The 21,606-nt window shown below is 36.7% G+C and overlaps 1 protein-coding gene and 1 long non-coding RNA gene across 2 annotated transcripts; both read left to right on the top strand.

Annotated features, from left to right (window-relative positions):
* Nucleotides 1-5,861: 5,861 nt before the first annotated feature.
* Nucleotides 5,862-6,886, top strand: LOC113350802 (F-box protein CPR1-like). Its single transcript, XM_026594920.1, has one exon. It carries the CDS (start codon nt 6,212-6,214, stop codon nt 6,884-6,886), a length of 675 nt encoding a protein of 224 aa, XP_026450705.1. The 5' UTR covers nt 5,862-6,211.
* A 368-nt stretch (nt 6,887-7,254) lies between these two features.
* On the top strand, nt 7,255-9,072 carry LOC113353097. The gene is made up of 3 exons (XR_003361076.1): nt 7,255-7,278; nt 7,362-7,420; nt 8,864-9,072. It is a non-coding gene; the product is annotated as an uncharacterized LOC113353097 (long non-coding RNA).
* The last annotated feature ends 12,534 nt before the right edge of the window (nt 9,073-21,606 follow it).

Below are 21,606 nucleotides of genomic sequence, written 5' to 3'. Positions count from 1 at the left end.
AATGAATAACAATACCAATAAGCCTAACGATTTCCCTTTCGATTCATAAAACAAGTTTATGAATTGTACTTCCTTTAAACGAATGTAAAACATTGTTTCCTAGGATGAAATCTTCACTCATACCCATACATAATCACAATAGCATGATGTCTTATATACGAAGTTCAAAAGATAGACGTTATACTTCGTATTCCTTACTATGTCTAACTAGGGTATAATCATTCACAGCTTCGCAGTTATGTTTTCAATATGTACGACTTGAAAGATACGTTAGGAATGAAACATTTCAAGTCAAATTTTACTAAACTCAAGTGGAAGGATGATGTCGTCGTTGTAGCTCTTTACTTCTTCACATTCTTCAAGTCTACGTAATACTTGTAAGTCTCATATCCTAGTAACTTTTGATCTAACCTATACGAAGTTGACTCTAGTAAATAATCAAGTGAATCTTTAAATGAGCTTTGATTCACTAAAATATGACAACAAACTTGACATACCAACGCTTGGTGGGTTCAACCGAGCTATGCTCTAACAGTTTTTATCCCAAGTATCCAAGGTGTAAGCTATATTGTTGCAAGTTCTAGGTTGAAAAGTGAAAATACAGGATACAAGACTAGAACTTAAAAATTAAATATCCTTAAACAGGGCATTCATCCTTTGATTGCTATCGAAGTTCCCTTGAGAAAATCGGTCAATCAGAGTTTTGGCATCACTTTCCACAATGAAATGAGTAAATTGCTACTTCGTTCCTTTCTTCAAAACTGCCCAAATTGCTCTAGTTTCCGCTTCTTGTGGAGAGTAGGCTTCAGAAGTGATTTCAGCACAAAAAGAAGATTTTTCAACTGTTGATGGTGAGTTTATGAAAAGGACATAAATTGTAAAATTACCCTTCCCCGATTGCAAAAGTGTAATATGAGAATCCATGACCCAACATCAGGATCAAGAATTTGTATCTACAATTTGTATTATGCAAGAGAATCAGTAATGCATATCCAGCCAATGGCTACAATAGTCTTGTGGCTACTCTAAATGTGTATATGCCCGCCAAATTTCAGGACTTCACTGGATGAAACCTCGTTATTTCATGGGTGTAAATATATACACCTTTATAATACGCAGAATACGATATTTATGCAAGTGTTTGCGAGTAAAAATGACCTGCTGATTTTCTGGTAAAAAGTGGTGGAGAAGGCAAGTGCTCGAATTAGCAAATCGCCTGAAACTTCAAGCAATTGTACTGCACAGGAGTACTTTGATTTCGAGAGACTAATTTGTAGGACCCTGGGCTAAACCAAGACAATGGTTGTTCCAGGTTCAATTCGGTCACAAGAGGAGGAGAAGGGTCGGTCTGTAGGGAGGAAAGATGAGATTGTGCGGAGATCAATGAAGATTGATCTGTTGGTGATGTGATATGTTTATGGCTGTATTAAGTGCAATCAAATTAAATAACTTATTTTCACACAATTAACTAGTAATATATTGGAAGTAAGGATCGTTCCCACGAAGAGCAGTGAGTTTTAGTTGTCGAATATGTCACAAAAGGGGGTTTGTTTAAACAAAATAAAATAATCAAATCAAATAAAGTTGAGTTGTGAGCAATAAAGAGATATATGATCGAGGAATCCTTCTTCGTTACTAAACCGTCAATGAGTTATTATAATTTTCTACTTGTCTTCAATCATAGATTATCACCGACCATGGAATAACAGCTACATCATTGTTATCCCCTAAATTCCTTATAACAGTGGATATGAAAGTTCTCGCCTACCAGATATTCGTCTAAACCACCTAGAAGTAGATCACTCAGGGTTTAATTTGGTAGAATGCTTTATCTTTTGTGAATTATATGTTGATCCTACTAGTTAGACTCTTAGATCAAGATTTACTCTTTAGTGTTGTTTATACATACAATCGCTCCACAAAATCCCTCTATAAGATCTCTTGTTCTCTACTTGTGTAAAAGTTATTCGACAATTACTTATATCTTAACTTAATACTAGCAATACATTAAACCAATAAATCAATTTAGTTGGCCACCTAAATAATCTATCAATCAATCATAAATATTCGCTATAGTATAAACAAGCGATAATCGTATGAAAAACTTCAAAGTAGTTTAATATAATAACTCAAATCTTGTTTAAAACTTAGAATTCATCCTCAATCAATAGGTTTTTATCTACTCATGGATGGATAATCATCCATGATATACATATAAGAAAAGTTAAGAGATATCGTTACGATTGATGAACCGCTCTGAACCCTAGCTTTAGCTCCGTGTGTAGTTTCTCCTTCCAAGACTTATAATTTCGTGACCTATTGATATATCTTTATTCATGGCCTTATACCTATTTATATAGGTTTACATTGCTTGGGTTTCAAGTATCTAAGTCGGTTTAAGAACCCGACCCTAAACTACGAAAGAAAGACCCAAAATATATAGTTCGTGAATTTTAGCCTTCATGGTTTGAAAACCAGTTTGCAAACTATATTTTTAGAAAATATCCAAGGAACTTTTTGGTTTGCAAACCAGTATGCAAACTCTTTAATCCATGAAATCATGGTTTGCAAACCGGTATGCAAAACCTATTGTCTTCGGTATTCGATAAACTTTTTTTGCCCATAACTTCTTCGTTCTTTTTGCATTATTTTTGTTATTGAATTATATTCAAGGTGGTGATTATAAATCCTTAATTGAATGAGTTAAGCTTGGTCTTTGGCCCATCTCTTGATTTTGAGCACTTTTGCTCCGTTTCGTTGCACTTCTTCCACTTCTCTTCGACTTGGGCACTTGGATACTTGGAATACTTATATTCTTAGCTATTTTTAGAACTTTGTTGCTCCTTTTTGGATGATTCACATAATAGATACAAATAAGAGAAAACAAGAGTAATAATACGAAAATATGCAAGAATAATAGCTAAAACAAGTATGGATGGACACTAAAATCATATGAACTATGCATTTTTCATATGCTGAACTGTTTTGAAGAGGATTCTCCATGTAAACTAGAGGAATCTTCTGAAATTTTTTGATAATTCGACTGCTGTAAGTTTGCTCACGAGTCTTGTTAGTTTTATCAAATCATAGTTTCAGAAACCTATTTATTGCAGCACATCAATCTCCTGCAAGTGGTGACAGTTGAAGGAAGTGGAAGAATGTGGAGGTGAGAGATCGTGCAAAAACCACTTCCACTTTGCATGAAAGACTTGGTGATTGACCATCCACCATTCAATTTTTTTCTTTAACTGCCAGCATGACTTACCACAATTCTCATCGTGGACGTGCCTCACATCGCACGTGCTGTATACCACCATACCAAAACCCAAGTGATATCCCCCCATGTGACAGGAATTGATGTCTCATGTGAAGTTCTGCTTTGTATACATATGGCCAGTCTTTGACCTAAGATTATGAGTCTTAGCTATGAACTAAATAGACGAAGTTCAAGATTATGATGGATGAAGCATGGAGTGCTGGAACATCGATATGCTCTGTAGACCATAGACGTTGAATTAGGTCACTGATGACCGTGACACATCATTATGCTAGTTGAAGAAGTAATGATAGTCGAATGACTTGAATATGATTTGATAAGATTGCTGGATCAATCATAAACCATCATGTTGGTGCACTGAGCATTTATGAAAGTAATCATTACTAAATGATCATATAAGGTTCTTCTCGATCCATATTTCATGAGTCAGTCGAATGACAAGGAGAGATTATAATATTAAAATAATGGTCGATGATTACATCTTCTTCGACGGGAAGCACTTTATATGTTTTGCACTATTTAGAATTGGAAATCTACTTATATTGATATCGTGTATCTTCTTAGTGTCTCTAATATCATATATTGATACAACTATATAGTCTGTGTGGGTTTATTTAACTAAAGGAGTTGGAGCCTGGAGGAGCAGTTGAGTTAGCTATTTGATTCTTAACACAAGTATACGGATGAAGTACAAACTTGTTGAATTGGGGAGCCATTATTGGGGTTTTGAGGTAGAATATTCTTATGAATTTTTTTCTTTACTTTTAAGTTGCAAAAATTGATGAAGCAAGAAATGTTTATTCTAAAATCTTGGAAGACTAAGTGTCGTTGAATTGCTAAGGGATTACCAGACTTCAAATATCCTTGCTAATTATTTTTAAAGTATTGATGTTGGTAATTAATGTCATGAACTACTTACTGATTTCAAAAGTTGGTATAATTTTTCAAAAGTAATTACTTTAAGAGGATTTATTAGTCTTTAAACCTTTAAACAATATGTAACTGGTGAATTTGGTTCCAATTGTTAATATACTAAATGAGAATTGGTGGTTTCATCATGCGCTATAGTTGTTAATTGGAACCCCTTCTGAGGCTAGCGCGGGGCGAAGCCTCGCCTCACCAAATGGGAGCCAATTCCCATAGTACCCGGTGTTTAGGTATCATGTTGGTTAATTAGTAGTTTTTAGATGAAATTATTCATTTAATAGTTAAGATTTTTTTTTTTAAGGTTCATGATTAAATGTTTTGAACTAATGAGAGTTATTATTAGGACTTTTAATTTCTTCGCTATAGAATCTTAGTTACTTCCATGAGTTATCAAGGCTTCCAATATATTGAACATGTTATCTTTGTTTTTAGTATGTGAAGTTCCAAAATTATGTAATGTTTTAGTATTTGGAGTTTAAGCTATTTTACTTTTGAGATTACTTAGATCTATTTATTTTAGTTTATTCGTAGAATCGATTACCGTTTTATTAAATTACTTGAAATTACTTTTCAAAAGCATATAGATTTTTACATTATAATTAATAAATTTGATAATTAGAAAATTCTAATTACATAACTTTAGTTGTTAATGGTTAATCTATTGAATAGTAATTTATAATAGCTTATTGGTCATTGAAACGGGTGAGGGTGAAGTCGTCATTCTACTCCAAATTTAGTGGAAGAGACTCAGGTAGCATCAGCGAGAGGAGACGTGGAGATGACAGATATCCAGTTCCAGGCTCCTAGTGGTTTCATGCCCCAAGGTTCTGTACTTACTCCTAGTGGTGGCGTAAATATAGATGCACTTAAGCAATCTGCAATATATACCCCAACAACCACTTCATCATTTCACCCATTTCAAGCACGTGCTCATCCAATTTAACCATCTTCGGTACCATATCAAGGTTATGAATCGCTCGATGCTACTCAATCACTATCTCACACTCAAACTGGTGAGTTTGCGGAGGATCAAACATGCTTAGGGGAATATATCTTTGAAAATCGTTACTTTGATAGATATAATTCCTTTTAATGTACTACTGACACTTTTATTGAATGGTGATTTAATTTAATTGAAGTTGTACGGTAAATGAAAATCTAATTTTACATTCATGCTTAAATTAATAATTAAGAAATTAAAACCTATAAACGAGATTAAATTTGGACAATGCACTTAAGATTTCATAATAACTTCCATATCGAAACTCTTTTTGCTTGTTAAAGTTTGACAGAGAAATTAACGATGGAAATACTCCCTCCGTTCCTGGAAAAATGTTACTTTTATTTTTTCATTTTAGTCTAAAAATAGGTCAAATTGAAAAAGTAAAAGTAATACTTCTCTAAAAACGGATGGAGTATGCCGGAAGAGATCATACCTGCATACGAGAAACCATACCTCTCATTCGTTTCTTTCCCTCCTCTAAGTTCCAACTCTCTCCGTTTGTTTTTTTCTTTTAAAAAACAGAAAATAGAGAAAATACGACCGAAGTCACCGAACACGTTTTTTTTTATGTTTTCCGTTTTACACAGCCCAACTCTCTCGCGTCCGTCTCTCGCTCTTAAAACAAAGAAAATCTAAACTCTCTCACAGGTCTCACTCTCAATTTTGAGCAAAGGAAGAGATATAGGCAAAGATGTGTTGTTTCCCAGAAGAGATCATCTCAAACATCTTGTCTAGGTTACCGGTCGATTCTCTTTGCAGATTCAGGTGCGTTTCGAAACCATGGTGTGAGTTAATCAAAGACCCTATTTTTGTTGAAAAACACCTTAATCATGCTATAAAAGAGGAAAATTCTAGTGTCATTTTCAGAGACTGCTCACTTTACTCCATAGACTATGATCATTCATCCACATTTTATGAGGCTGTTAAAATGGATTACAACCATTTAAGAGCCGGGGTTGAAATTTTCGGTTCATGCAATGGCTTAGTTCGCGTGAATACTGGTGATGGTGTTGATATTATTTGCATGTGGAACCCATCTACCAAAGAGTATAAGAAATTACCAACTACAAAAAATCAAATTTCCAGCAGCAGATTTCTACTGCTGCGACAAAACCTCGTATGGATTCGGTTTTGATAGTAAGACTAAGGATTATAAGTTGGTTAGACTTGTTGGGTTTAATTTCGAACATGGTTGTGAAGTTAAGGTCTATACATCTGGAACAAATACATGGAAAAGCTTGAATTACATTCCTTATCGTCTTTCTTATGGAAGAACACCTGCTGTGCTGGTTAATGGAGCACTTCATTGGATAACAATGTTAATTGTACCCGAGGATAAATCTGTAAGTGGATCTGATGAAGACCCCAGGCTAATACTTTCTTTCGATATTAGCAATGAGAGTTTCCAAGAAGTTCCAAAACCTGACATGCTAAATGACAAGTTTCGTAATAATGTAGATGTTTTAGACGGGTACCTTTGTTTGCTAAGTAACAATTACAAGGTCCATGTTGATATGTGGGTGATGAAGGATTATGGCGTAAGAGAGTCGTGGACTAAACTCTTTACGATTTCCCGACAATCCTTTATAAGAGCCTTTGATTATGTGAAGCCAATTCTATCTTTCAAGAATGGTAAAGGTTTTGTTGGATGTGGATGGTGGTGCTTTGGTTTTATATGATTCGAAATATGAGGAGTCTAGAATTGTTGAGGTGTGTAATGTAGAATGGTGTGAAATATTTACTTATACCAGGAGCTTAGTTGGGAGAGAACAAAAACTGGAAGCAATTAAAAATATTAAGAGCAATTAAAACTGTTTTTGAAAACTATACCAAACAGGCTCTTAGACGAATCTTTACATTTGATCCGATTTAGTTGGTTTTCCTTGTTTTCAAAAACAGTTTACCAAATAATTTTTAGAAAATGAAAACAAGGAAAAAAGGGTATGTTTTTAAAACAGTGGAAAACTATTTTTGAAAACTGTTTTTGAAAACCGTACCAAACAGGCCGTAAGAATCCCGAGATCAGAAAGACCAAGAAAGAAGAGAAGTTAGAGAAGAGAATTAAAAAGATGTGAGTATCAGTCAGAGTTAATCTTACGCATATACTGATCAGTTTGACACTCGTATGCTCATTACTTACTTTCTTATGCTCAGGGCTGAAAGACTTTTTCTCGAGTGATGGAAACACGACAAAGCTGGAAACTGGAAAGGAGGTAATAGATGTTTTATATTTCTAACCTTCTGTGGTTCCTTGTTTTATATGATTTTTGCATAATAGATCTTCCCAGCTGTTTTCTTACCAGAAGGTTACTTGTCATTTGTAAGACATCTTTTAGAAAACTCGCTGTGAAGTCCATGTAACTGATGCAGACAATTAGCTCAGTGAAGGATGCCAAGTATAGGGAAGAATTTGCTCTCTGGTTTTATTGTCGTCCATAGATCCAGAATATTTATTAAAGTCACAAATATGCCCTATTTCCCTGTTGCTTTTATTGGACCTTCCTTATAGGTTCCACTCTAGAGGTTCCGCCTTAGAATTTTAAGTAACAGTTAGGAAACCTTCCTTGTATTAAATATGTTGTAGAATATTTTCTTGTAATTGTTGTTGTTGGTGCTGAAGTTAAGTGTATGCTTGCACTGATTGAAATCAGGCCAATGAAATGTTGAAAGAATTTCCCTCTCTTTTTTGTTTCAGTTTAGGGATCTAACATACTTAATCTACCTACTCAAAAATGCACCCTGTTTCCTGTCACTTTTATTAGGACTTCTCTGAGGGTTCCACGTTACAAAGTGGATCAGTAGTCTAGTAATGAGTTATGCTGCGAAAGAGTTTTCTTGTAATTGTTGTTGAAAATTATCACCTTTATTATTAGTTCTTGTGAAAAAACTCAAGTACTAAATAGAAGGGTGTTTCTTTAGATTGCTGTTAGCTTTTTTCTTTGGGTAGCTGTTAGCTCTTACTAGGTGTGTTGCCTTGTTTTTGTGGTCTTTGTGCTTGGGTTGCTTCTGCCTCCCCCCTTCTACGCTTAGGCGTCTCCTTTTCCATGTTTTTTTTTTCCATTTCAATAAGAATCTACCCCTTTTTTAATCAAAAAAGAAAAGCAAAACTCAAGTAAAAAAAGGTTTATTTCCTTCTCAAGGGTTCATGTCAAACCCCTTTATTGAGATCGTTTATTGATCCACATAGTAAGCTAATTGAAAAGGGAGAGCTTTCTTCGATATAAGAAGAGAAAGAACGAGAGAGGTGGAAAGTTTATGGATCAAATGACTATGCAACAGATTATACTCTTTTCAAATATTGTTTTTTTTTATTTCTTTCATGGTAATTAATCCATGACAACTTTTATTTCTCCCACAAGAAATATTTGTGCATCTATCGTTCATAGAAGAAAGCTTAAATTGTTTTAGAATGTATTATGTATAATGATTCCCCCTGATATGAACATAAAAGGTTGAATTTCTTATTGAACCTTTCTGTCATTGCTCTGCATAAGCAGTAGAAAGTGAATCTCTCTCGTATAAAGTTGAATTTGATTAATATTTTGCCTCTCCTCTTTTAGGTCTTTATTATACCTTGAAATTTATACTAAGTTTTGCTCTTTGACACTGTCATGTGGAGCTTTAATTGTCTTATCTCATTATGTTGTGGATTGTAGGTTGTGCTTAGTGGTAGTGTGCAGTGGTGGCGTGGTATTTGTCATGGCAAGAGCGGGTGCAGGTTGGATAGGCTGTCTTGATTTTGTTTTTGGAATTCGAAGTTCAGACTACATAGATAGGACTATGGTTTCACTTTATTGCTTAGTTCGAATTCTCTCCTTTTATGTTTGATTTAACATTTTCATTCAGAATTGGTTACCTTTTTATGGTGGAGCCAAAAGTAAGTAAAATGCATAATGAGAATTGGAAACTTTTTTTTTTTGTGTTGTTTCAATACTGATGTTAGACTTCTAATATTCACAAGTTCTACAGGTGCAAGGGATTTATGATCTAGCATTTTTATAACGACAGATGTGTTGTCAACAAGCTGTGTCTTTTACCACAATTATTACTGTCTCCACAGTTATTACAGAATCTATTTGCAAAATATCTGATATTTCCCTCATTATCTACTGGGTTTTCGGATCGGGTGATTGGCTCAAAGAAATACCATTGCCAATTCAAGATGGAAGCTTGTAAGAGTAAACTTTAACATAAGCCCTTATTTTGTTAAAAAATTAAAGCAGCTTCTTGAGCTTGAGCTGAATAGTTATGACTTGAGAAGCTTAACTTCCGATATAGGCTGTGCCTAGTTGCCTTTTTAGTTGTTTTCTTTCTACCAAGAGCCAGTATCAAGCAATTCCATCTCCAATTTGCTGACAAGTTGGGTTTACAGAAAAAGAGAAAGCTCTCGCGTATTGGATACATTCTTTTCTGACCATGATCATAATTCTCAATCAAGTTATCAGTTTTGGACTTTCTTCTTGATTTTTGAAACGACTTTCGAGACCAATTTCCATTGACCATCTATGAGAGCTTATTCTCACCATCTTGATGCTCGTTAACTGGGTTCTTAATAAGTTTAGCTTTGCTTTTCTTATTTTGACTCAATTCTTATAGGTTGGATAGCACCAAACACAGATTGTTAGATCTTTTTGTGTTTGTCTGCTCCGATTGATGCCAATTGAAAAGACGAGGGTACCCAAATACACCACAATTTTTAAATTATCCACACGTAAGTCCTCTTACCGAAAGTGATTGTCTATGGACAAAGTCGAGACAGTACGACAAATCTGTATTCACACTTTGTGTGATCGTCTATGGATACGAGATCGAGACAATACAACAATCAAAGTGTGATTACTTGATAATAGGTTCAGACTTAACCAAACTCTATTGGATCAATATCAAGTAATACGGAGTTAACGTTTGTGTATTTTATTTCTAATTATAATAAACAATTATAATTGCGGAAATAGAAAAGTGAAAGATACAACAAGATTTTGTTAACGAGGAAACCGCAAATGCAGACCTCGGGACCAAGTCCAGAATTGAATACTCTCATAATTAAGCCGATATACAAAATCTAAACCAAACTTCGTATAGTTGAGACCAAGCAACTAAACCTAGTTCACTTAGTTTCTTCAGTATCCCTGCGCTTCCGACATTCAATAAGTGGACGCACTGGAACAATTCTTTCGGATCATATTCCAAACAGTAAAGGAACAATAAATCTGTTTGGTAACAACTCTATTGATTCTTTCCAGATTAAGATATCTCAAATCATATGCAAAGGATCTTCCGTTTAAACTAATAAACTCCTTTGCTTGGTTAGATCAATCCAATCTCTATTACCTAAGTAATAAGATTCGGATTTTTAACAATCGAAATAGAACTCAAGAGAACTATTAGGTGTTACCGATCTCACACAACTAATCAATCGAATAAATCTGATTCTAGTTGGATCACAGCCGATCAAGGTTTGTGCTACACAAAGATATGAGAAACCAATAAGTAAATCTTCTCTGTCTTCAAATATCTTTACTCTTCAATTAAACCTGCACAACACACTTGAACATCTTGTGATCAATCACGCACATAACAGAGCATGTTAACAACGGATTATCACAAGATGTATTTAGATCTACAAACAGTTCTAAATATCACGTCGACACTTCGATCTAGTTTGAGTGAATCTTATATCAGAAGAGAAGATTCTCAAGAATAAACAAACTAGGTGCAATCAAATTTCAACAACCGTTAGTCAATCAAATCAACCGAAAACTAATAAACTGCAATTATCTAGTTTCACACCAACAGTACTCGTAGAGCTTCTTGATCCCACAAAAGTCTTTAAACGAGCGGTCGTAAGAGATTTCGCCTAATTAGGGTACTTTCCTCTCCGGATAGACAACTCCACCAGAAACAACAAAAAGATGAAGTTTTCCCGGCTCTTAAGATAGTTTGCTAGAAATGCAAACTTAGGTATTTATAGACCAAGGATGTTTGGACACCAAGGAATTTCCAAAACCGAAGTATTCTCAAGATATGCAATAAATTCCCAAATCGGTTTTCATAATTCCTGGAAATGCTCTGTCCAATATTTTTCCGAATCTCTCAATATAAAATCTCCAATTAGTAATGCACATTACTAATTTTTATTCTCTAGAGATATGCATCTAATTGCTGGTAATTAAAGCATATAAAACTAACAACCTTAACTAAAAGATCCTTAATTTATTTCAGACTGAGATATCCTTGATCAATAAAGGAATATCTTTGAAAAATAAAAGATAAGAGTTATTGTTCGTGTTCAAAGTACGTTGACATCTTTTCTTTGTAAATCATCTTTCATATTTACAATCTTGGAATCGATTATACCACACTTCCAAACAAGTTTAGAATTGGTTCATATGTATTCCAAGACAACTATGTGATTGATCAAATATCAAATTAAAATCATGGGTTCAATCGATTCTACCAACCACTAGGATAAGTTATACCTTAATATTGATTACTTGTGATCAGACACACAAGTTACTAGGACCAGTTACATCAGTTACCAGGATCGGTTATGTTAATTACCAGAACCAGTTACCATATACTCATGGTATTGCTTGTGATTGGTCACTAGGATCGGTTTCACCAATTACCAGGATCGGTTACACCAATTACTAGGATCGATTACACAACTCTTTTGTGATCGGTCACACCAATTACTAGGATCGGTCATACCAATTACAAATATCGATCATACCATCTCAGGTGATTACTTAGGATCAGTTACACTAATTAATAAAAAGTAGTCATACCAAATCATAAGTCAAGCATTATGATAAGTTATACAAAGATACATAACAAGTATGATCGGTTCTACTAACTCACACATATTGGTAATCCAAAGATTTGCAATGAATAACAATACCAATAAACCTAGCGATTTCCCTTTCGATTCATAAAACAAGTTCATGAATGTACTTCCTTTAAAAAAATGTAAACATTATTTCCTAGGATGAAATCTTCACCTTTACCCATACACATAATCACAATAGCATTCAGTCGATGTCATATCTACAAAATTTAAAAGATAAGTGTTATACTTCGTAGTCAATTCCTTAATACTATGATCATATGATCATGTCTCACTAATAGCGTAAAATATTCATTCACATCTTCGCAGTTGTATTTTCAATATAGCACGACTTGAAAGATATGTTAGGAATGAAACAGTTCAAGTCAATATTACTAACCTCAAGAGGAAAGATGATGTCGTCGTTGTAGCTCGTTACTTTTTCACATTCTTCAGGTCTTCGAGTAATACTTGTATGTCTCATATTCCTAGAATTTCTACTCTAACCTATATGAAGTTGTCTCTAGTACATAATCAAGAGAATCTTAGATGAGTTTTGATTCACTAAAACATGACAACCAAACTTGACATACCAACGCTTGGTGGGTTCAACCGAGCTATGCTCTAACAACCTTGGCCAACCACGGCCAAGTCCATGGCATATCTGTCATGGGACCTTGGGAAACCATGACCAAGTCCACGGCATAGCTATTACCTCCTCATAGGACCTTCTCCAGCCACGACCAAGTCCATAACATGGCCCATACTACTCCCACATGCCATAAACACGTGGTGGCCAAGTTTCTAAACCCCAGTACGTTACTAAGAGTCCCGGTGTAGATGGGTGAAAACGATTTGCTAGATTTTTAGGAAAGTGAAGAGACGACCATGCAGATGGGGACTCCTTAACCGGGAAAATTGCTTAAACCTTCTTCTAACATATGCACTGCACGGGAGTTATTTGAGTTCGAGAGATCAATCTGTAGGACTCCGGCCTAAACCAAGACAATGGTCATTCTAGAGTCAGTTCGGTCACAAAAAGGTAAGATGGTCGATTTATAGGAGGGAAGCTGAGAAGTGTGTATGAGATCAATATGACCAAGGATTGTGAATGTTTGATGATTTCTGCAAGTTAATGAACTGTTATGTTCAAGTGAAAATAAGTTCTGATCGACTGAGCGATAATTTCTTGTGTGTCGAAATTGTTGTTTACCAGATGATTCTTGCTTGTTCAATCGTGGATTCAAAAACTTATATATATATATATATTGAAAAAATAGTGGAAACATTTATCCCAATAAGTGTGACGGTTGCTGGAGTGAAAGAGTGGGAAAGTGGGAAATCTTGGTTAAACCAGTTCCATGTCGTGCAGAGACTTGGTTGATTGTCCATCCACTACTTTGCTAACTTCCTCAACCGCTTGCACGAGTTACTCACATTTCTCATTGTTGGTGTGCACACATGCCGTAGGCCGCCAGCAGACCAAAACCCTAGTGGATATCCCCCCATGTGACGTGATTGATATCTCACGAATGTATAATCCGCAAGGCAGACGTGTATTTAATTAGTCAGTTATTGACTAGACTAGGCGATGAGTCTTAGCCTTGATGAGTCGAGCATAACGAACGAATGTGGTATGCTTTGAGAATCATGGATTGAAGATAAGATGTCTGTTAGGATAGTAATGATGTTCAGACGTTGAGTCTTGATCTCATTTTACCAGTCGAGATAATAATGATATTTTGATAATTTGGATCGATCATCCGATAAAGTTGCTCGATCAAGGATTTATTTTGATATGTCGAGTTTCGAAAGGAAATCAAAGATATTGGATGGTCGTCCGTTCGAACCATGTTTCTCAGTCGAGCAAAAATGTTGGCAGCAAAACCAAACATTAAATATAAATTAGAATATTGATTGTTGGATCAATAGAATCCTCGAATGTTGATAGTTGAATACACATAAGAAATATTGCTTGGTCGAGCAATTGATAGTTGAATCAATGAGTTCTGAACCCAGTTGATCGTGCATTTTGCTAGCTTAAGCAATTTGGTGTTGATATATGATCAAAATAGATATTGCTAGTTAAGCAAATATTGCTCGATTCATGAATTATTGGTAGTGGGACCAAATAATATAATTAATTAAAATTCTGGCACCTGGACCGAATATTATTAATTAGAATGTTAATTGCTGGATCAACATAAAATTATTAGGGTTTGAACGTGTTCAGAATTATGCTTTGAAGAGCATTTAATTTGAAACCCTAATTTTGATCGATTATTGATCAATTGATGATTTACTGAAAATCAACCAATGAGTGAGAAAGGGACTGGCTACATGGGATGATGGCCGACCATGTAGCGCCTAGGTACTCGAATGAGCATGCACCAAAGTCCTTTGTAGACCAGTTGGTGAAAAGATGATTAAATGATCGTTTAATCATTATTAAAATAGTGCTCATCCGAGCATTAGGTAGTAAAACCTAATTATGGAGAGAAGGGGGACCGACCAAGGGGTATGGAACCGGTCCTGGTAGTCTTGGGACCAACTGACGGACGAGTGATCAAATTCCAAGTCACTTGGAAAGAGTTTGAACCCAATATGAATTATGGAATGTTAATTATGTCAAAATCATAAGAGAGTGTGGGACCGTCTTCTGTAAGCCAAGGAGTCGACCTTGGTCGGTCAAGGTAGCATTCCCATGTCACCATATTTTCCTTGACTCAATCATGTAATTTTGGTATTTTCTGGTGCACGTTTGAACAATATTTTGGATTTTCAGAAAAGTTTGATCTTGACTGAAATTCTCGATTTTGCTTGAATGAGCAAGCAGAACTTTGCTCGTGCGACCAATATTTGAGAATATTAAAATAAGTTATATTTTAATATTTTTCGTGAGAAACCCGGATGGTCGTGTGACCATTTGACTTTTGGATTTTGATAGTTTGAGAAATATGGAAAAACCAGGGTTTTTTGCTCAAACGAAGGAGTTTCATGAAACGAGGGAAGAAATAATAATAATAGGGATTTAGGAAAGTGTGGGACCGGCCACGACTAAGACATGGCCGGACGTCTAGTAGGCCCGGTCCCCTGACATTCTTTTCAAAATTTTTTTTATTTTTCATCGTGTGAGGGAAATATGGAGAAACTAGGAGTTTGCTCAAACGAGGAAGTTTGCTCAAACAAGGGAGTTTTCATGAGATTAGGAAAGTAATAAATAAAAAATAAAAAAATAAAAAGGGGACAGGCGTGGACCGGCCGACCGGTGGACTCGGTCCCGCCCGCCTCTCTTTTAGTTTTATTTTAATATTATTTATCTCTTGTTTCACATATGTTTCTTCGTTCGTCCATATTTTTGAATGCTCGTTCATGCGTTTGGGTGCTCGTTCATGCATTATTTTTAAGTACACTCACACCATTTTCTCGGGGATTACTCGGTGGTGGCCCAGATGCCGGTACAGTAAATATTTATTACTAATTCATGGAATTCAGCCGGAAATAAGCCGTGAAACGGAGTAATAAAATATATTGATTATCTATTACTAATTCATGGAATTCAGCCAGGAATAAGCCATAAAACGTAGTAATGAGATAGATTGATTATCTATTATTAATTCATGGAATTCAGCTGGAAATAAGCCACGAAACGGAGTAATGAGATAGATTGATTATCTATTACTAATTCATGGAATTCATCCGGGAATAAGCCATGAAACTGAGTAATGAGATAAAATAGATAATCCTAGCAATTCGATCAATGAATGTTGCATTATAATTTAATATATAAATTGCTCTACACTAGCATGCAATATGTCTAGGAGCGAGTTTAATCGAGAATGGAGGTATGAGATTATGGAAGCATCATACTCGTTTTGAATATTGATTATGTTTAGTCAGGGAACAATGTGGCATCCTGAAGACGTTAGCGCTCTATACTAGCATGCAATATATCTAGAATCCGTCCAATCATCGAGAGATTCTATACATATTCGCTCTAACAGTCAGGGAACAATGTGGCATCCTGAAGACGTTAATGCTCCATGCTATCATGCAATATATCTAGGAGCCATTCAATCATTTCGATTCTATATAGAGGTGTTGATGAAATATGCGAAGTGTCGAAAAGCTCAGTCCGGAGAAGGCTTTACGAATAACATATTCATACAGATCTCTGAGAGGGTGTACGCTCAGTCAGAGATTGTTCGTGAATTTCACATACGTGTCTGAAGCCGTGTCAGAAATATGCAAAATTGTGATCTCTGAGAGGGTGGACGCTCTGTCAGAAATTGTTCGTGACTTTCACATACGTGTCTGAAGCCATGTCAGAAATGTGCAAAATTATGATTTTACGATTTTAGCCCTTGTCAAAAATCCACCATCAACACCCGACTAATCTAAAACTTTCTATTCCAACCGACTAAGTTTACAAAACCCTAATATGCTATTAAAGGGTCATAGCCAATCAACGACCTAGATAATTTGATATCAACTTAGCTCCAACTAATCTCAACTTAGCTCCATCTATCCCAGTTAAAATATAGTCATGGTTAATATACTTTGGCCTAATAATTGTCCATAGCCGGCCAAGTCCATTAAATCCTAAAAGTAGAAGTAATCCTAACCTAAGTGGTTGGGACAATTAAATCACGACCAGAACTATCAACTCAACCACCCAGGTTGAGACAAAATACTCCACGACCATTTGAAAGTTATGGCCAATCCCTAATTTTCATGGCCAAGTTGCGCCACTCCTGTGCCCTAAACCGGCCATTATTAAGCCACGAATAAATACACGTCGTCCCAACCACCATGGTTGGCCACTAAAATGCTATAACGATATACATGTACCCTAGACATCCATTCCCAAGTCGTGATCCAATTATTTCGGTCTCAACCACCATGGGTGTCTCTGAGCATATTAGGCCATTTTTAAGGCCACAACTTGCTAAGATGATTTTAGCGCCACGTTAGGTCCAGAATATCCCACACGCCACCTTAGGTCCAGAATATGCCATGAAATCTCCAATGGGCCACAAATTGACTTGCAGGGGGTTAGTCGTGAGAGAGTTTGAGAGATTTTAATGTATTTAGGTTTTCTCCTGTTAGTCATGAGGGAGTTTGAGGGAGTCTCTCCAAATCCCCGTTAGTCGTGGAGGAGTTTAGAGGAGTCTCCTAAACTCCCTAGAAAACACCTGTTAGTCGTTGGGGAGTTTAAAAAAAGCTCTTGAACTCCCTGTTAGTCAAAAAACCCTACAATACTAGGGAGTTGGTTGCTTTGGGGAGTTTGAAGGAGTTTTTAGTGTATTTTGGTCTCACAACAAATCTCTCAAAAGAGTAGAGATTTGGGAGGAGTTTGAGAATGTATAGCTTGAAAAGGGTCTCAGTGATTTTCTAATTTTGTTGTACTGTTACAGTAATCGAGCTAAGCGAGTATTTTCCTCTGCACCAATTACTAAGTGATATAGTTTAATATCTCTCAAGACAGCTGACGGGATCAACATTTTGATTCAAGGCCCTATCTCGTTCTCAGGAAAATGGGTTTTCTCCGGAGGTTGTTACTACTACTGTGTCTTTATTCTTCTTAGTTATGCCTTTTTGATTTGTCTTGTCTCATGTTGAAATGGAGTAATTTTAGTTTGTGCATATAAATTGTTCTGTAAATGACTAAATGCGTAAGCTTCGTAAACAAAAGAATCCATATGAGTTATGCTTTTTACGTCACAAGTGATGTTATGGATTACAACCTGCATTATTTTAGTCCTTTTTCGGTTATTAGTTTATTGCGAACAAATGCATTGGCAAGTCAATTTTGGTCCTTGTTGAGGAATATAGTATCTAACTATGGGTCATTCAAAGTTTGCATTGAGAACATTATGTGCACATTGAGTATCAAATTACGATACCTGTTCTGGTATTAGAGGAATTTAGTATTATCTGTTGATGGATACCTACACTATGAGCAGGTTTGCAGTCGTTTCATTGTGGGGTTTCCATTTGGCTGGGAGGATGTTGCTGATCAATGCTTGGACCAACATCTGCTGGTGATGGTGCTCCAGCTAGTATGTCTTCCTTTCCCGAGTCAAAAGAAGTGCCGACTTCTCTTTCCTACAAGAAAACGTTCACTAACATGAAAAGTGAAGAACCGGAAGATCTTAGTTGCAGTTATGATACTGGTATGGATGAAGTTGTAAAAGATGCTCCAGTATCTACAAATTCTGATGTGAAAAATGCTGATCCAAATGAGGCCACTGTTGCTGTTCCAGTGGGCATCCTGAGAGTACAAAGTTGGCTAAAGCCAAAGGTGGAGTTAAAAAAGGTAAAGTAGGTCGGAAGAAGAAGGGAACAAATTCATGTTCTATTTCTGGGTCTGCTGGCTGTGGAGTTGTACAAGTCCATCTCAAAGAGGATATAGGTCATGTTTCTGAAGGAAAACTGGAAAGATCTGTGTCAGAAACCCCCATTGCAGCCAGTCATAGTGTGCAAGAAATATCTGGAAGTTGCAATTCTAGCACAACCAGGACCACGGCTATCTCACTCTCCTTCGCTGCAGTTTCCTGCCATTCCAGTCCTTGAATTTCTCCTTCTTGCTGCGACACCGACACACACAATCAACTCCAGCCCCCATATCTCAGCACACAACACTGTTGCATTCCATTGTTCTCTGTTAAGCTTCATTCCATCACCGCCAATATCGAACTCATTTCAGTCCCTTGTTTCGCACCACCACCACCATCACCAGTACCATTTAGTTCAAGCAACAACATCTCAATTCTTTCCCTGCTGTAACTATAACCACCTGCAAGTCAGGTTCAATACCAGACTCGTCTCTGCTTTAATCAGTTAGCATCCATTCCCTTCCGGCAACACTCATACCCATTTCATACAACTGTAGCTCAATTCCATTCTAGACCTTGTTCACCATTGCCATGATCAGCTGCACATTCACCATCTCATTCTCTATAGTTGATTCCGCCTTACCTGACTGTCACCACCAATACCCACAGCCATCTCTGGCAGCAATATCAAACTGCAGCACCATCTACACTGACTCTCACAATACTCCTGCTCTTGACTGCAATCCCAGTTCAACATCAAGCTTAATACCGCCACCAACTGATCAAACATTCAACACACATTCCATTTCCAGCTCATCCTACCAGTTCAGACTTGCAATCTCCCATGGCCTCACTGCAACTTCACTTCCATAACCACTTCAGTTCGTCGCCATACTGCATCTCCATTATCTCAGGTCATCACCAAACTCATCAATCGAACCCATTTGTTATCTCAGTACATTCCCTCTTCAGACACAACCACAGACTCAAGCTTTCAATAGCTGTGCTGTGAACAGAACAACCTACTTCCCTGCAATGCACAGACTCAACACATCTGCAATCTCCATAACCAGCTGCTGCAAAAACACCAACTTCTCTTCCCTGCAACCTCAGACAACTCCCATCTCAGTCCATTCCTTTCTTAGCCAACTGCAAACGCACAACTGCAAGGCACATGTTCAGCTTGTTACAATCCACCAACTTCAGACCAATACCACAGGTTTAGCTCCATAATTTCTGCAGTATTCCTTCCCTCGACATCAACATTTCAAATTCTTCTTAACGGCACCAACATTGCCTGAATTCAACCAACAGTACCTTCAGCTTCTTATTTTCTTTGTTGCTTCTTGTATTTTCTTTTCCCTGCAAATGAAATTAGAGCACTGGGAAAACCCATCTATGTTTTATGCACCCATTCCAACCTAGTAATGAAATAGAAGTAGAGAAAATGACGGCAGCTGCTTGTGAAGATGATCATAAAAATCCGGCACTGAATTTGAGCTCAGCTCCCTTTTATTGTTTCTTAAAAGAGAATGAGTTAGGAGTGAACTCTCTCAAACTCCCCCAAACTCCCTCTAATAAACTCTCTCAAACTCCCTACACTCCCCCAAACTCCCTGAACTCAAAAACACCAAACTCTCTCAAACTCCCTACACTCTCTCAAACTCTCTTAAAATTCCTGAGATTTAAAATACACTCAACTCCCCCAAAATCACTTGAGGACTAACCCCCTATTGATATGTCTGTGGCTAAGTTATGTACCCACTATTCCCATCTCAGTTATTGTAGTTAAGGCCAAACGTACGAAGCCACTTTAAGGCCGCAGCATGCCAGGCTAGTGTTAGCGCCATTTTAGGCCATGGCGTGCCAAACCCTAGCACCATACTAGGACACACAATTCCACGCTACACCCGTGGACAATTTAAGATCTAATCTTAACTGTTGTAGTTGAGAAAAAATACATTAGGCCATGTCTTGGATCTCAGCCTGCTAGGCTAACTTTAAACACCACTATAGGGTATGGCGTGACAACCCTAGCGCAATTTTAAGCAACAATGCCACTTACTATTTCATCGCCATGATTAGGCCACGAGTAAATCATGCTACACGCTATGCTACTATCTAGCGCCATATAACATCATGCTAAGTTCACGTCCAAGGCATGGCTTATTTATCTCCATCCTAACTGCCGCGGAAAATAGTGGTCATGTTATGCTACTTTTACGCCACTAGCATGCCATGCTAATGTTTAGCATTATAACCAACCATTAACGTGCCAAGCTGTTTTCTAGCAACTTAGGTGGCTATAAGCATGCCATAGAACCTTCTTGGAACCTTAGTTAACAGTGGCCAAGTTGTTTTCACAAAAACTCCATAAAATTCAATCAAACATATTTATAAGACACGTGGTATATAAACAACTATGATATATCCATAACAAGAGGTAGTTCATGACTCCATTAATTTCTACGAAACATCAAATACGTCACATGGGGGATTCATCATGGGGTGTTGGTCTGGTGGTTTATAACAACATACGGCGTGGCAACACCCCATGATGAGAAGTTACAAGTAGTGGTGACGGTTATAGCAGTTGGAGAGATAATGGATTCAGTAAAAGGGGTTTTCCAGAAACTTCCCTCAAAAATCTCACATCACCTCTATTATCTCCATATTCTCCATCTTTCCACACTCTCACTACTTCCACTACTTATGAGAAAAGCAGTGTGTATCCTAAAATACTATAAATAGGTCACTTAGCTTATTCAGAAAATAGAACAAGTTTACCGCATCCATAAACTCTGTTATTCTTCATAGTTTAACACCTAAATACACAATTCAATACCACTGCAATTTCTTTAACTTTTTTGCTTCCCTCCCCTAAGATCAACCCATCTTATCTCCTATGACCGAAGCAGGACGGAACAACTACTTTCTTGGTTTAGGCTTGTCCTGTTCGATTTTAATTTTCAGACCTAAAAAGAAAGTACCACAGCGGTGCATTGTTTTGCGTAGAAGTAATTTTTAGGTATTAACACCAACAACGTCACGAATTATATAGCCTGCACCATTAGCCATAGAGACAGAATCTGAAAAGACGAGGGTACCCAAATACACTACAATCTTTAATTTATCCACATATAATTCCTCTTACCTAAAGTGATTGTCTATGGACAAAGTCAAGACAATACTAAAAATCGGTATTCACACTTTGTGTGATTTTCTATGGATACGA

Source organism: Papaver somniferum, chromosome 2, assembly GCF_003573695.1.
Source record: "Papaver somniferum cultivar HN1 chromosome 2, ASM357369v1, whole genome shotgun sequence".
Taxonomy (NCBI): domain Eukaryota; kingdom Viridiplantae; phylum Streptophyta; class Magnoliopsida; order Ranunculales; family Papaveraceae; genus Papaver; species Papaver somniferum.
The sequence above is the reverse complement of the archived record's forward strand: the minus strand, read 5'-3'. Positions and strand labels throughout refer to the sequence as shown.